At 42.2% G+C, this 13,226-nt stretch overlaps 1 protein-coding gene across 2 annotated transcripts; it reads left to right on the top strand.

The window, feature by feature from the left end:
* The first annotated feature begins 3,801 nt into the window (after positions 1-3,801).
* Positions 3,802-13,092, top strand: LOC306831873 (uncharacterized protein). Of its 2 annotated transcripts, XM_079356120.1 has the most exons (5): positions 3,802-4,274; positions 4,658-4,863; positions 5,663-5,780; positions 7,690-7,834; positions 12,280-13,092. In XM_079356120.1, exons 1-5 carry the CDS (start codon positions 3,813-3,815, stop codon positions 12,369-12,371), a joined length of 1,023 nt encoding a protein of 340 aa, XP_079212246.1. In that variant the 5' UTR covers positions 3,802-3,812; the 3' UTR covers positions 12,372-13,092. The 2 variants fall into 2 exon arrangements, with proteins under 2 accessions (XP_079212246.1, XP_079212245.1); XM_079356119.1 differs by lacking the exons at positions 3,802-4,274; positions 4,658-4,863; positions 5,663-5,780; positions 7,690-7,834 and adding exons at positions 9,288-9,871; positions 9,992-10,197; positions 11,235-11,349 and having other exon boundaries at positions 12,135-13,092.
* The last annotated feature ends 134 nt before the right edge of the window (positions 13,093-13,226 follow it).

The raw sequence follows: 13,226 nt of genomic DNA, 5'->3' as shown, positions 1-13,226 counted from the left end.
CATGCGTCTCCCACTAAAGGTGGAAACACGAAACACTCAGCAACCGCATAGTTTTTGGATTATTGCCCCAAACCACTCCTTCTAACGGCTTGCTGATTCCTTATCCCGCCTCAGGACACGTTTCCACTTCTGTTTTCCTACTGTGGAAAAGCAACCACACTCCACACCTTTTCACTGGAAAAGAAATCTGACTCAACCTTTTCACTGGAAAAGAAATCTGACTCAAACTTTTCACTGGAAAAGAAATCTGACTCAGACTGTGAATCTTCCCCCTGGAGGAAGAATGTAACGGAAGTTATTATGTTCTTCGTGATCCTCACACCTTTACTGCACCGACTAATGTTTTTTTTGTGTTCGATCTCGATCAGTGTACAAAAAAAAAAAAAGAGGTCTCAACCTCTTTGTTAACCCTCCTGTCTGTATGACTTGTCAAGACCCCAAAAGCACATATTTGGGTACCAATGCGGGATGTAATATCCCTCTTAATGACTCCTGCTTTTTCTTTCTTTCTTCTATGATAAATTTGCTGTTTATTGGAATTGTGCTGCTGATTTTGTTTTTTTCTTTAGATAGATAGATAGATAGATAGATAGATAGATAGATAGATAGATAGATAGATAGATAGATAGATAGATAGATAGATAGATAGATAGATAGATAGATAGATAGATAGATAGATAGATAGATAGATAGATAGATAGATAGATAGATAGATAGATAGATAGATAGATAGATAGATAGATAGATAGATAGATAGATAGATAGATAGATAGATACTTTATTGATCCCAAGGGAAATTCAAGGCATGAATTTTGTCATGGTTTGGTTTTGTTTCTGGTTCTTCTAGTTTCATTCTGTCCTTAGTGTGTCTCTCTGTGTCCTTGTGTTCTTCTACGTTGTCTGTAGGATTGTTTTCCTGCTACTTGTGTTTTCAGTTTCTTAGTTTGGTGTTTAATGTTTCCAAGTCTTGTCTTTAGTGTTTCCTGTTTTATTTTGTAGATCTGGTTTTGGTTGTGGTGTCAGTGTCAGGTTGTACTTTGTACTTGTCCTCAGTGTTCTTTGTTCCTTGTGTTTCCCGCCTTAGTGATTACCCTGATGTTCCTCACCTGTCTCGTTAGTCTCACCTGTGTCTGATTACCCCGTGTCTATTTAGTCTCTGTGTCTGCCTCAGTTTCTTGTCGGGTCATTGTCTTTGTCAGTGTCTTTCATATGTCGTCATCTCTGGTTGTTCCCTGTGTTTTCGTCTCCTGGTTTTTGGATTTTTGAGACGTTTTGGATTTAGTTTTTGGTTTGCCTTTTTGTTAAATAAATTAGTATATTCTGCACATGGGTCCTCCTCCCTGTTTCCTGCCTGCTCGAGCGTGACAAATTTCCCTATGTTATTCCTGCACCAGAGCTCGGGTTCATTACCTAGAGAATCAAACTGTTCAATATCAACTCCTTTCAATGACTTCCCCTGTTAATAAGAATTGTAAGAATCCAGCAGCGACAGTGATGAAGAAGAATACTATAATCCGTAAATATTGATATGCTGTACCTTTATGAAGTTTTGACTTGAAGTGGTTACACATTGTCATTGTAAGTACGGATGTTTGGTTTACTGTGACTGCACACACATTTAAGAAAATTTCCCAAGTATCATATGGTGTGATTAACATGTAATCAAAAGGGAGGAATGTTATGGAAAATTTTACTCCATGTGTACTACGAAGGTCTCATAGAATCTGTCATATAAAATGTATCTGAAATGTCTTAGAATACTACATGCACAGCATATTGGGTGTTTTGTTTCCCATCAGTTTGTTCCCTTTATTCTGTTTCTCACACTCTGTACATGTGGGAAGAGTCACCCAGACTCTTTCTCACTGGACTCCATCTCCTTCTCAGCCTTGGGAGATGGTAAATAGTCATGTAGTCTCTTTTCTCACACTAGGGGATAGATGGCGCCCTGCCAGGTGGGCAGTGTCTCTATGTGGCGTGATGGGGGAGTGATCTGTGTAGTGTGATGGAAATGTATAAGTGTTTGCCTTTTCTCGGGGCCTCTTTCTCTCCTCACCGTGTGAGAGAGGGGTCTTCGAACGCTTATCTTGCCTTCGAATAAATGTTCACTGAGACCAGATCGATCTTGGGGTTCCTTTTTGAATAGATCTTCTCACTCTTTATTTTCACTCTTTGGTAATGGGAAAAATTCCACAACACCTTACAGAGAAATAAATATGAACTTGTAAGAACAGACTTCAAACATTTCTTTTAGATAAATCTTATAGTTAGGACTGGATCAGGTCTAGACCAGCTCATAGTTCTGCTGCTATAGGTCTAGACTACCGGGGGAACTGGCACCAGGATCTCTTATCTCTCTCTGCTTTCATATCTTATTACTGCTCGTCTCTATCTTTATATTCTAACCTCTCCTTTTTCTGGCAGCTCCTGAGCTCTCTGAGGTTCCTTGGGACTGTTGATGAGGATGGCCTGCCCAAACAGTGAGTGAACAAAGGACACGGGAAGATGAGTGTTGAAGCGAACAACAAGGAAGAACAAACTGTTTGAGCTTTCATCTTAGATAATCCTGCTAATAGAGACAAATCTCGTTGTAACCATGAAGTTAGAACTGTTTTACCTTTAAAGGTTCTTTTTTTTTTGGCTCAATTTCATATTTAAATGTTTAAATTGAAGAGAGTCAACCTTTACCAAATGTTTTTCTTGAATTTGAAAAGTTTGTGCATCAAACATTTGTGGATTGTGTGTGTGTGTGTGTGTGTGTGTGTGTGTGTGTGTGTGTGTGTGTGTGTGTGTGTGTGTGTGTGTGTGTGTGTGTGTGTGTGTGTGTGTGTGTGTGTGTGTGTGTGTGTGTGTGTGTGTGTGTGTGTGTGTGTGTGTGTGTGTGTGTGTGTGTGTGTGTGTTGTTGAAAGGTCCCAGATGATTCACCTCACCGGTCTGAAGCGAGGGAGACTGCTCATCGTCAGCAGCTGAAAGCTCGGCTGACCTTTGACCCCTCACAGGAGAATTTCCCCTCAAGCTGAGTTCAGGCTGAATTTAGCTCATCACAAGTCATATTTTAACTTTTATAAACCTGATCATAAAGAGTTGATGTGTGTTACATGCATAATGTGTACTTATAACATTGTAAGGAGTGTCATATTATTATGTGTTAGAATAGTTGGCGCTTGTGTAAGTGCAGGCTGTAAATCTTATTGGGGGTCCTGGACTGCTCACATAGTGTGGTGCGTTCAGGTGCCCTGTTAGAGATCAGGGTCCTGCAGCTGCATGACAAACACACATAGAACCATATATGTCTTGTTTTTGATACATTATTTTGACGTAACTCAAAATGTATATTGAAATTTTCATAACGTAGATGTTGAGAGTTAACCAGAGTATAGAGGAGGGAAGCACAAGCTTCTCTCTGGGTCAGTCTTCCTTTTTGGGACTTGACTTCTGCTCTACACTTGTTCTGCACCTGTGATCAACTGACTTGTTTTGTGTGTTTACTGAATAGTAGGTACCAACAGTATGAAGCACGGAGAGCAGCTGCTGACTGCTGGCAGATTTTAGAGGCTGTTTTCTGTAAAGTGCAGCTGAGAGAGCTGATGAGGTGGAGTGAGAGGAAGAATGTCTGAATGGAAAAGTAATGAGAGGGCCAACAGTGCTGTGACAGTAAACAGTCATGACTGGACATTGTTTGTTGTGAAACCTGTTTCTGCAGTTTAATCATTTGCATGGAGAAGCACAGGTGTTCAGGGTGTGGCGCATCGTATAAAAGCTCGCCTCCGTCAACAGGAGAGTCCCTTTTCCTCTCTTTCTCGGTTCGACCATGGAGCATGAAACAAACAGGAGGCACCATAAATTTCACCGTGTAGAGGGTCGCCACCTGAAGCTGGATGACCTGAAAGATGTAGCTCAGGCTTTAAATAACCGGTACCTCTTCAAAAAAACCATCCCTCCTTACCCGCGACCTGAGTTTCATGTGACTTGTCTGAAACACGACACAAACCGAGAAGGATTACAGGGCATCAGGACGGAGGAGGGCTTCAAGAACCCCTTTGACACCCCCCTGCTGTGGTGGAGTCTGTCTGTGGGTCTAGATGAGGTGGCGTCAGCTGAGAGGAAGCTCCTGGAGACCACCTACCCGGACCGGACCGAGGAGCAGGTCCAGATGCAGGAGAGCTTCCTGGATAAGTTTGCCTCCTCCCCGGCCTTCTTGAACAGCTCCAGACTCGGCTCATACCGATTCACCCTCAGCCTGGAGGAGGTGCTGAAGGCCTACAGAGACCAGGTAACCCCCACCCTCACCCCCCCATTAGGACCGGTCTGAACAGGGTTTGAAGAAAGAAGGGTAATAAATAAAAATCATCAATGTTCACACATTTTTCATATTTGAAGGATTTGGAAAGTAATTCAAATATGGAACCATTCCATCCAACACGTTTATAATCTGAATGAAGACAAAGTTGTTTTTAAACTTCACAGAAGTTAAAAAATAAAGTTATAACCAGTTTGAAACTTCAATAAAGCATGACCTTGTGTCTCTAACTTTTCTGGGAGAAGTTTTCTAAATGACAGCTCTCTGAAGGAGGAAGAAAGTGTTTCTGTCCCGTTCTCTCCTGAGTGTATAGAGAGGTGTGAGGCGTCCAGTTAAATCTGTTTTCTCCTCTCTAGTTTTGCGGTGGAGCAGAGCCCGTCATGCGAGTGCTGAGGACCGACCTTTACAAACAGGAAGTGATGTATACTGTGGTGGTCCACGGTCCAGACCATCAGCACCTGTATGATAACCATCCATTACTGACAGATGAGCCAGACTCTGTCTGTGCTTACAGAGATGGTCACTTCCTGTGGAGGTCTGAGGCCATGTGTGAGACGCACAGGTAATCAGCTGTCTGAGGGACTGACCTTTGAACTGTTTGTTACATGTTACAGAACCAAACTGTGGGGTCGAACCTGTGAAACAAAACTTAGAATACAATAATCTTTAAAGTCACATAATCCTCTCCTTCATCTTTCTCGGATGCCGTGTCAGTCATACAGTTGCCATTGTCAACAAGCTGTCGTCATGGAGACAGGGCTGTACAACACTTTTTCTCTCAGCACACATGTCATGTCATGCGAGCGCTTTCGAGCGCACAGAGAGCGTTTTTCTGCCCAGAAAAAAGCTCCAATGATGAGACAAGTCCATCCTCTCCGTCTTCTGCCTGCTCAAACAGGCCGTTTTTGGAGATTTTCCCTTAATGACATCACAAAGGGCAGTAGCCCCTCCCCTTCATGACATCACAAAGGGCAGTAGCCCCTCCCCCAGGTGGGTGACACTCCCACAGCTAGGTGTTTGTTCTGCCCTCTGAGTCTGCCTTCTCACCGTAAACAATAGGACATGGAGCCAGAAAGCAGCGAGTACACCCGAGCCCTTCCAGAGAGGGGGCGTGGCCAGACACAGCTCATTTACATATTTAAAGCTACAGACACAGAAACAGCCTGTTCTGAGCAGGGCTGAAATAGAGGGGTTTATAGACATGATCAAATACAGGATCAGAGTGGATTTACAACAACACACTTCACACACATGATGAAGAGGAGCGAGGACACTGATATCACTTGAAGAAGAGGAGGAGTATGTAAATTTTATGTACTGACAAAGGTTAATTTATTTATTGTTTTCTGTGTATTTTTCAGCTATCAGTTGGTCCGTAGAGATGATGAAAAGCAGATGGGAGCAGAACCCTGCAAAGGGAGGGCCCAGTACTACTATGTTTGGGATAATGTTGCCGTCGCTCTGCATGTGGATAACAAGGTACCTTCACTGCTCTGATGGTAACGATGTTATTTTTAAAGTTCTACTTCTTACGGTGGCCCTGAAGGCAAAAACACAACAATATTTCATGAAACACAACACTTCCCTTTTGTCCCATTTGTCCTGTGCTCCTCCATCAGAAAGATCAATGTAATAGTTACTGATCAGAGATTTTCAGCTATTTGATCGGGAAGCCGCATGTGACATGACCACAGGGTGCAGTGTCCCTCTCCACCATCTTGTTAACCCGCCTTTCTCTCTCTGTCTCACTCTCACACACACACACACACACACACACACACACACACACACACACACACGCGTGCCACGCTTGCATGTTCATGCTTTTTTATGTAGTTTATTTTATAATATTAATTTGTTTGATTCAGTTTCATTGATTAACTTGTTTCTTTGTTAAATAAATGTTATAATTTAAAGAGCACTGGTTTGTGACAATTAAATACAGATAATATATATATGTATAACTGAGGTTTATGAAACTTACTTTAATCTTTTTGTTAATTTATATTAATACTAAATAAAGATAATTATTATTTATTTGATAACTAAATTGTACTCTATAAAACCCAACATAATTGTTGATCGTGTATGAGCTCCTGAAAACCCCAACATTATGGTGCCCCGTGTGAGGCCCATAATAAAACAGCTTTGTTGCATTCTTTCTTCACAGTAATCCAAACTTTTTATCCTTGAAAGGAGATTCTCTTTTCTTTGGGACATTACATTTTTGTTGTTGTTTAAGCACAGCACACATTGAGTTGTGTGTTAGTTGTGTTTGCATGTTGATTAGTGAGCAGTTTCATTTTTGCTCTTTCGTGTTCCAGACAACAATTTAGCCATTTGTCCAGTTGAGAGTGTAACCTCACAATTGTTGCATAGCCAGCTGCCTAAGATGCGTGACCTCCCCTTATCCTGACAGGACTTGAGGTGGGAATGCTCGTGCCTAGCTTCCAAGACCAAATTGAATAGCCTGCTGACTTAAGGCTGGTTCACATGGCACGTTACTTAGGCCAATTTTGGCCACGATTCTCCACTTCCAATAATCTTAAGGAAGCCCCGATTATCATAAAATAATCTTATAAAATAATCCTGCCGTGTGTGGTGTGCTAAGACTGCTCTCGTCTGATCGGAAGGACGTTGGGACCGCTCCGATATCAAATCGGGGATATTAAACATGTTGGATTGTTTTGGCCCGATTTCTTATCGTGTGTGGTGTTTCCCCCCCCCCCCCGAGGGGAAACAAGCATGAGCCTGTTGACTGTGACGTGTAGCCAATCAGAAAGCGAGGTAACGTAGTGATGAGGAAACACCGGGAGCAAAACAACAACAACTCACCTCCATATCATCATGTAGCAAGTACAGCTCATGCTGCCTCTTTTTAAAACGTGTTTTTCTAGATAAAAACAGCACAAATGATCCCTGTTACATCCTCTTCTTCCGCTTGTTGACTCTGGAATTTGATCTCAAGAGGTTTTGCAAGATTTCCTGTCTGATTGGGGGATGTTCGTGAGTGAAAATCCCAAAGGCAGCAAACAATCTGTTCTTCATCAGACATTCTCTCTTTAGACTCTAATCTGTGGACGTAGTGTCATAAAGCCTGAGCTGAAAGCTGTTTTTGGCTAACAGCTAGCAAAACTTGAGATGACTGAGAGGTTCACCGTCATTCCCAGAGACAGACACAGTATTGGATCCTGTCAAACCCCAACCAACCAATGAGCATCATGGGCAGGATTTAACTCTTCGTTAAGCTTTGTGTCAGAACAGAAGAGGACTAACATCAGCTCTAACTTTACCAAGCCCGAACTCTAAAACCTCAACAGAACTAGCTTGGTGTCTCACTGTAGTCCTGCCCCTGTTTTAACCACTCTGCTCTGTCCTCCTGTTTCAGGTGCTGAAGTTTGATGTGGACCGACTGAGAGAGAGCCTGACGTTCTGTGACGGAGCAGAGATTTCAGTTGGGAAGAAGAGAAAGAAGAACACTTTTGATTCCTTCGAGGAAGCAAAAGAGTTGGTGAGGGAGCTCTGGCCCGACTGTTAGAGATTTCCCGATACAACTTTTTTACTTCTGATATGATACCGATATTGAAGCCTTCAGGATTGATTGATACCAATATCGGTCCGATATCAGAACGAATCATACTTTTATGACTTATTTTGTATTATGGCGTGTTAGAACAGGCTTGATCAAATTAATCAAACAGAAAACAACAGTTAGCATCAGCAGGTATGAGAAAAACAGACTTATTTATTATTAACAAATTGGTTACATACATTTGAACCTTCAACAGTAATTGAGGGCTCCTTGAAAGAGCAGCCCAAACCGACCCTGTAAAACTCCATTATATAGAAACAAAACTTAAAGCTCTAATAACTGTTAACTGACGACTTCATACACTGGGATGACAATAATTACTTCATTGAACTCTAAGTGAATGAAGCGCCTCACCGGCATTCAGAGTGTTTAAAGCATGTAGCAGATTTTTAATTTGATTGATTCCAGATTACGATCTTTTAATCCAATCACAGATTATAAAGCGTGTTTATTTATTTCTCTTTATATCCTGTAACAGTTTCTGACTCTGTTATATTTGAAAATGTCGTCAAGAGATTCAAACACACAAACAAATGTCCTTTATGAGAAATGATCTGAAGGCTTGTTTTTTAACACTCAGACACACTTTGTGTTACACTCCTCGACATGACCTCATAATGATGATTATTATAATGTTTTTATTTAACTTTCCTTTCTTTAAAGCTGATTCATATCATGTTTAAATCCTGCACTGATAAAGATGAGACCATCTTTCATTTGGTGATTAAATTAATGTGTGATTTGTTTAATTCTTTTCTTTTTTCATTCATTTAATTTGCTCATATATTGATCTTTTATATTTAGACTATACCTGGAGTGCCTTCTTACTGCTGTTGGAAAGGTCCAGCACTTTTTTTTTTGTATTAACCAATCATAGTGTCTGTCTTTTGTTTTTTCATTCTATCTATTTTGAGGAAATGATCAAGACTTGACTCCACACAGTCAGAGTCCTTAGACGGCTCATGTTGATTAAAGTTTATACATCAGATGAATACTCGAGAAGACGTGATTCAACATCACTCTTGTGGTTCAGTGTCATGCTCAAACAGAACTGTCAGACTCTTCCAAAGGCTCTGCATATATTCATCATCAGGGTCACATTGACCCACCTAGAATAATCTATGACGTGAAGCAGCCTGGAGTGAACAACAAGTTCTCCTAAACGTCCTGCAGATATCAGGAAGAGCTGAACTGGATCAGGTCTGACTGACATCCGCAACACTGAATTCACATCATTACAGAAATTATACAACAAGGTGGGTGTGGCTGACAGCTGGAGTGAGAGGAAGACAGTCATGACTGTACACTTATCAATGACTGTTTGCTATGCAAACTTGTTTCTGCACGTTAATCAATAGCTTCGAGAAGCACAGGTATTCGAGGTGTGGCTTATCATAACGCAGGTATAAAAGCTCGCCTCAGTCAACAGGAGAGTTTCTTTTCCTTTCCGTTATAAATCCTCCTCGGTCCGATCATGGAGCAGAAAAGAAATAGGAGAGGACATAGTGTTTACTCTGTAAAGGGTCGTCACCTGAAGCTGCGTGACCTGAAAACGGAAGCTCAGCATCTGGGTAACAAGTACCTCATGAAAGATAACATGCTTGACATCTCTAACGACGAACCCGTCAACGGATACTACATCCCTCCTTACCCGCGACCTGAGTTTCATGTGACTCGTCTGAAACACGACACAAACCAAGATGGACTACAGGGCATCAGGACGGAGGAGGGCTTCATGGACCCCTCTAACAGCTCCCTGCTGTGGTGGAGTCTGTCTGTGGGTCTAGAGGAGGTGGCGTCAGCTGAGAGGAGGCTCCTGAAGACCACCTACCCGGACCGGACCGAGGAGCAGGTCCAGATGCAGGAGAGCTTCCTGGATAAGTTTGCCTCCTCCCCGGTCTTCTTGAACAGCTCCATGTACGGCTCATACCGATTCACCCTCAGCCTGGAGGAGGTGCTGAAGGCCTACAGAGACCAGGTAACCCCCACCCTCACCCCCCATTAGGACCGGTCTGAACAGGGTTTGTGAGGCAGCAACAGACACTGAAAATCCTGGCTACGATCCTGCGTCCAGTTAAATCTGTTTTCTCCTCTCTAGTTTTGCGGTGGAGCAGAGCCCGTCATGCGAGTGCTGAGGACCGACCTGCACAAACAGGAAGTGATGTATGCTGTGGTGGTCCACGGTCCAGACCATCAGCACCTGTATGATAACCATCCATTACTGACAGACGGGCCAGACTCTGTCTGTGCTTACAGAGATGGTCACTTCCTGTGGAGGTCTGAGGCCATGTGTGAGACGCACAGGTAATCAGCTGTCTGAGGGACTGACCTTTGAACTGTTTGTCACATGTTACAGAACCAAACTGTGGCTGATGATTTTCTCTCCTTGATATCCATATCGGGATCGGCCCCAAGAATCCTACATCGGTCAGTCCTAGAGCAAGGACTTTATGAATTCACAGACTGGGATACAGATATTACATCATCGTGGAGTATGAATGACGACTGAGTTTAGCTACAATGCTTTTCTGAACAGAAGGTTTTTTAAAATCATTTCTTTGCTAATGACACACTTTTATATCCATGAGATTCCCACTTGTTTATTAACAACCGTTCTGAACAAGTCAAGATGACATTTGATGGTTTCTGTCTGACTAAATGTCTTTGGGTTTGGTCTGTGTTGTTTAAAGCAGACAGAACACAGAGAGTGAAGTTTTCCTGTTGGCTGTTTTGAGCCGTCATCTCTGAACTCATATCAACGCAAATAAAGAAAAAAACTTAGAATAGAAGAAACTTCAAGGTCACATCTTCTGCTAAATCCACCTCACCCTGTTCCTCTAACATGTGTCTCTATTTGTCTCCAAACCCCCCAATGATGAAAAAAGTCCACCCTCTCCGTCTTCTGCCTGCTCAAACAGGCCGTTTGGAGATGTTCCCTTCATGACATCACAAAGGGCAGTAGCCCCTCCCCTTCATGACATCACAAAGGGCAGTAGCCCCTCCCCCAGGTGGGTGACACTCCCACAGCTAGGTGTTTGTTCTGCCCTCTGAGTCTGCCTTCTCACCGTAAACAATAGGACATGGAGCCAGAAAGCAGCGAGTACACCCGAGCCCTTCCAGAGAGGGGGCGTGGTCAGACACAGCTCATTTACATATTTAAAGCTACAGACACAGAAACAGCCTGTTCTGAGCAGGGCTGAAATAGAGGGGTTTATAGACATGATCAAATACAGGATCAGAGTGGATTTACAACAACACACTTCACACACTGAAGGCGAGGGGAGTATGTGAAGCTAAAGTTCTATCTAATTCTTTTTTCTTTTTTTCTTTGTATTTTTCAGGTATGAGTTGGTCTGTAGAGACGACAAAAAGCAGATGGGAGCAGAACCCTGCGAAAGGTGGCCACAATTCTATGTTTGGGATAATGTTGCCGTCGCTCTGCATGTGGATAACAAGGTACCTTCGCTGCTCTGATGATAACAATGTTATTTTTTAAGTTCAACTTCTTCCGGTGGCCCTGAAGGTCAAAACACAAAAAACGGCATTTCCCTTTTTTCCTGTGCGTCACTTCATTGAGCTGACTGGCTCTTCTGGCGCTGAGACTCAAGACAGTGATTTCTGCTGAGTCATCTCTTTTACAGACACATCTTGACTGGGTACTTCGGGGTCTGGATTTTAGCCTTGCAGTTTCTGTTTGTAGTACATTTTGTTTACTGACCAATGAGGTTTCAGCAAAGCTTGGCGCTTGCAGGAGAAACAGTCTGTATGGAGAGTAAAAGCTGCCAGAACACAATCCACCGCAATGACATCATGACGTCCATCGACGATACTCTGACAACGATAGGTCTCTCTCTTTAAACAGATATCTTTACTAGAGGGCAGCGAACAATCTGTTCTTCATCAGACATTCTCTCTTTAGACTCTAATCTGTGGACGTAGTGTCATAAAGCCTGAGCTGAAAGCTGTTTTTGGCTAACTGCTCGCAAAACTTGAGATGACTGAGAGGTTCACCGTCACTCCCAGAGACAGACACAGTATTGGATCCTGTCAAACCCCAACCAACCAATGAGCATCACGGGCAGGACTTAACTCTTCGTTAAGCTTTGTGTCAGAACAGAAGAGGACTAACATCAGCTCTAACTTTACCAAGCCCGAACTCTAAAACCTCAACAGAACTAGCTTGGTGTCTCACTGTAGTCCTGCCCCTGTTTTAACCACTCTGCTCTGTCCTCCTGTTTCAGGTGCTGAAGTTTGATGTGGACCGACTGAGAGAGAGCCTGACGTTCTGTGTCAGAGGAGCCGTTGTGATCGATCAGGGGAGCCCTTTTGATTCCTACGAGGAAGCAGATAAGTTGGTGAGGGAGCTCTGGCCCGACTGTCCTTCAGCACTGAAGAGAGATGATGAAGTCAGAAATGTTGAAGGCGACGGAGACGGTGATGAAGATGATGACGCTCAAGAATTCACAGGGCTCGCTTGAGTGACTTAAAGCTTTAATAACTGTGTAGTTCATTCAACTCTACAGGATGTGATTGAAGCGCTTCACCGGCATTCAGTGTGTTTAAAGCATGTAGCAGATTTTTAATTCTGATTGATTCTAGATTTAACAGCCCTCATGAATTTAATATCTTTCAATCCAATCACAGATTTTAAAGCATGTTTATTGATTTCTCTTTATATCCTGTAACAGTCTCTGACTCTGTTATATTTGAAAATGTCGTCAAGAGATTCAAACACAAAACAAATGTCCTCCATGAGAAATGATCTGAAGGCTTGTTTTTTAACATTCAGACACACTTTGTGTTACACTCCTCGACATGACCTCAAAACAACGATGATTTTAACATTTTTATTTACTTTTCCTTTCTTTAAAAGCTGATGTGCTTAAATCCTGCCCTGATAAATAAGAGAGCATTTTTTATTTGGTGATTAAATTTAATTTGTGATTTGTTTAATTCTTTTCTTTTTTCATTCATTTAATTTCCTCATATATTGATTTTCATATTTAGACTATATAATATTCTGTTTGTCATCATGTTGCCTTTTTTGTGACTTTTTGTGTCCTTCTCTGCAACTGAGTCTGGTTTCAAATTGTTACAGACTTTTCCTGGAGTGCCTTGTTACTGCTGTTGGAAAGGTGTATTTGGTGTTAATGGGTCATTGCTGTGGGAAGTCTGGTACCAGTAAATAAATGAATTCATTAAAAATAAAAAAGAGTATTTATTCATCATATATATACATATATACATATATACTTCATTCAACTGTTTCTCTCTCAAGGTTCGAAATTTGAATCTTATTTTGAAGGGGCGTGACGGCCTGACACTGTAAACTT

The sequence above is a fragment of the Symphodus melops genome, assembly GCF_947650265.1.
Source record: "Symphodus melops genome assembly, chromosome: 11".
Lineage (NCBI taxonomy): Eukaryota > Metazoa > Chordata > Actinopteri > Labriformes > Labridae > Symphodus > Symphodus melops.
The sequence above is the reverse complement of the archived record's forward strand: the minus strand, read 5'-3'. Positions and strand labels throughout refer to the sequence as shown.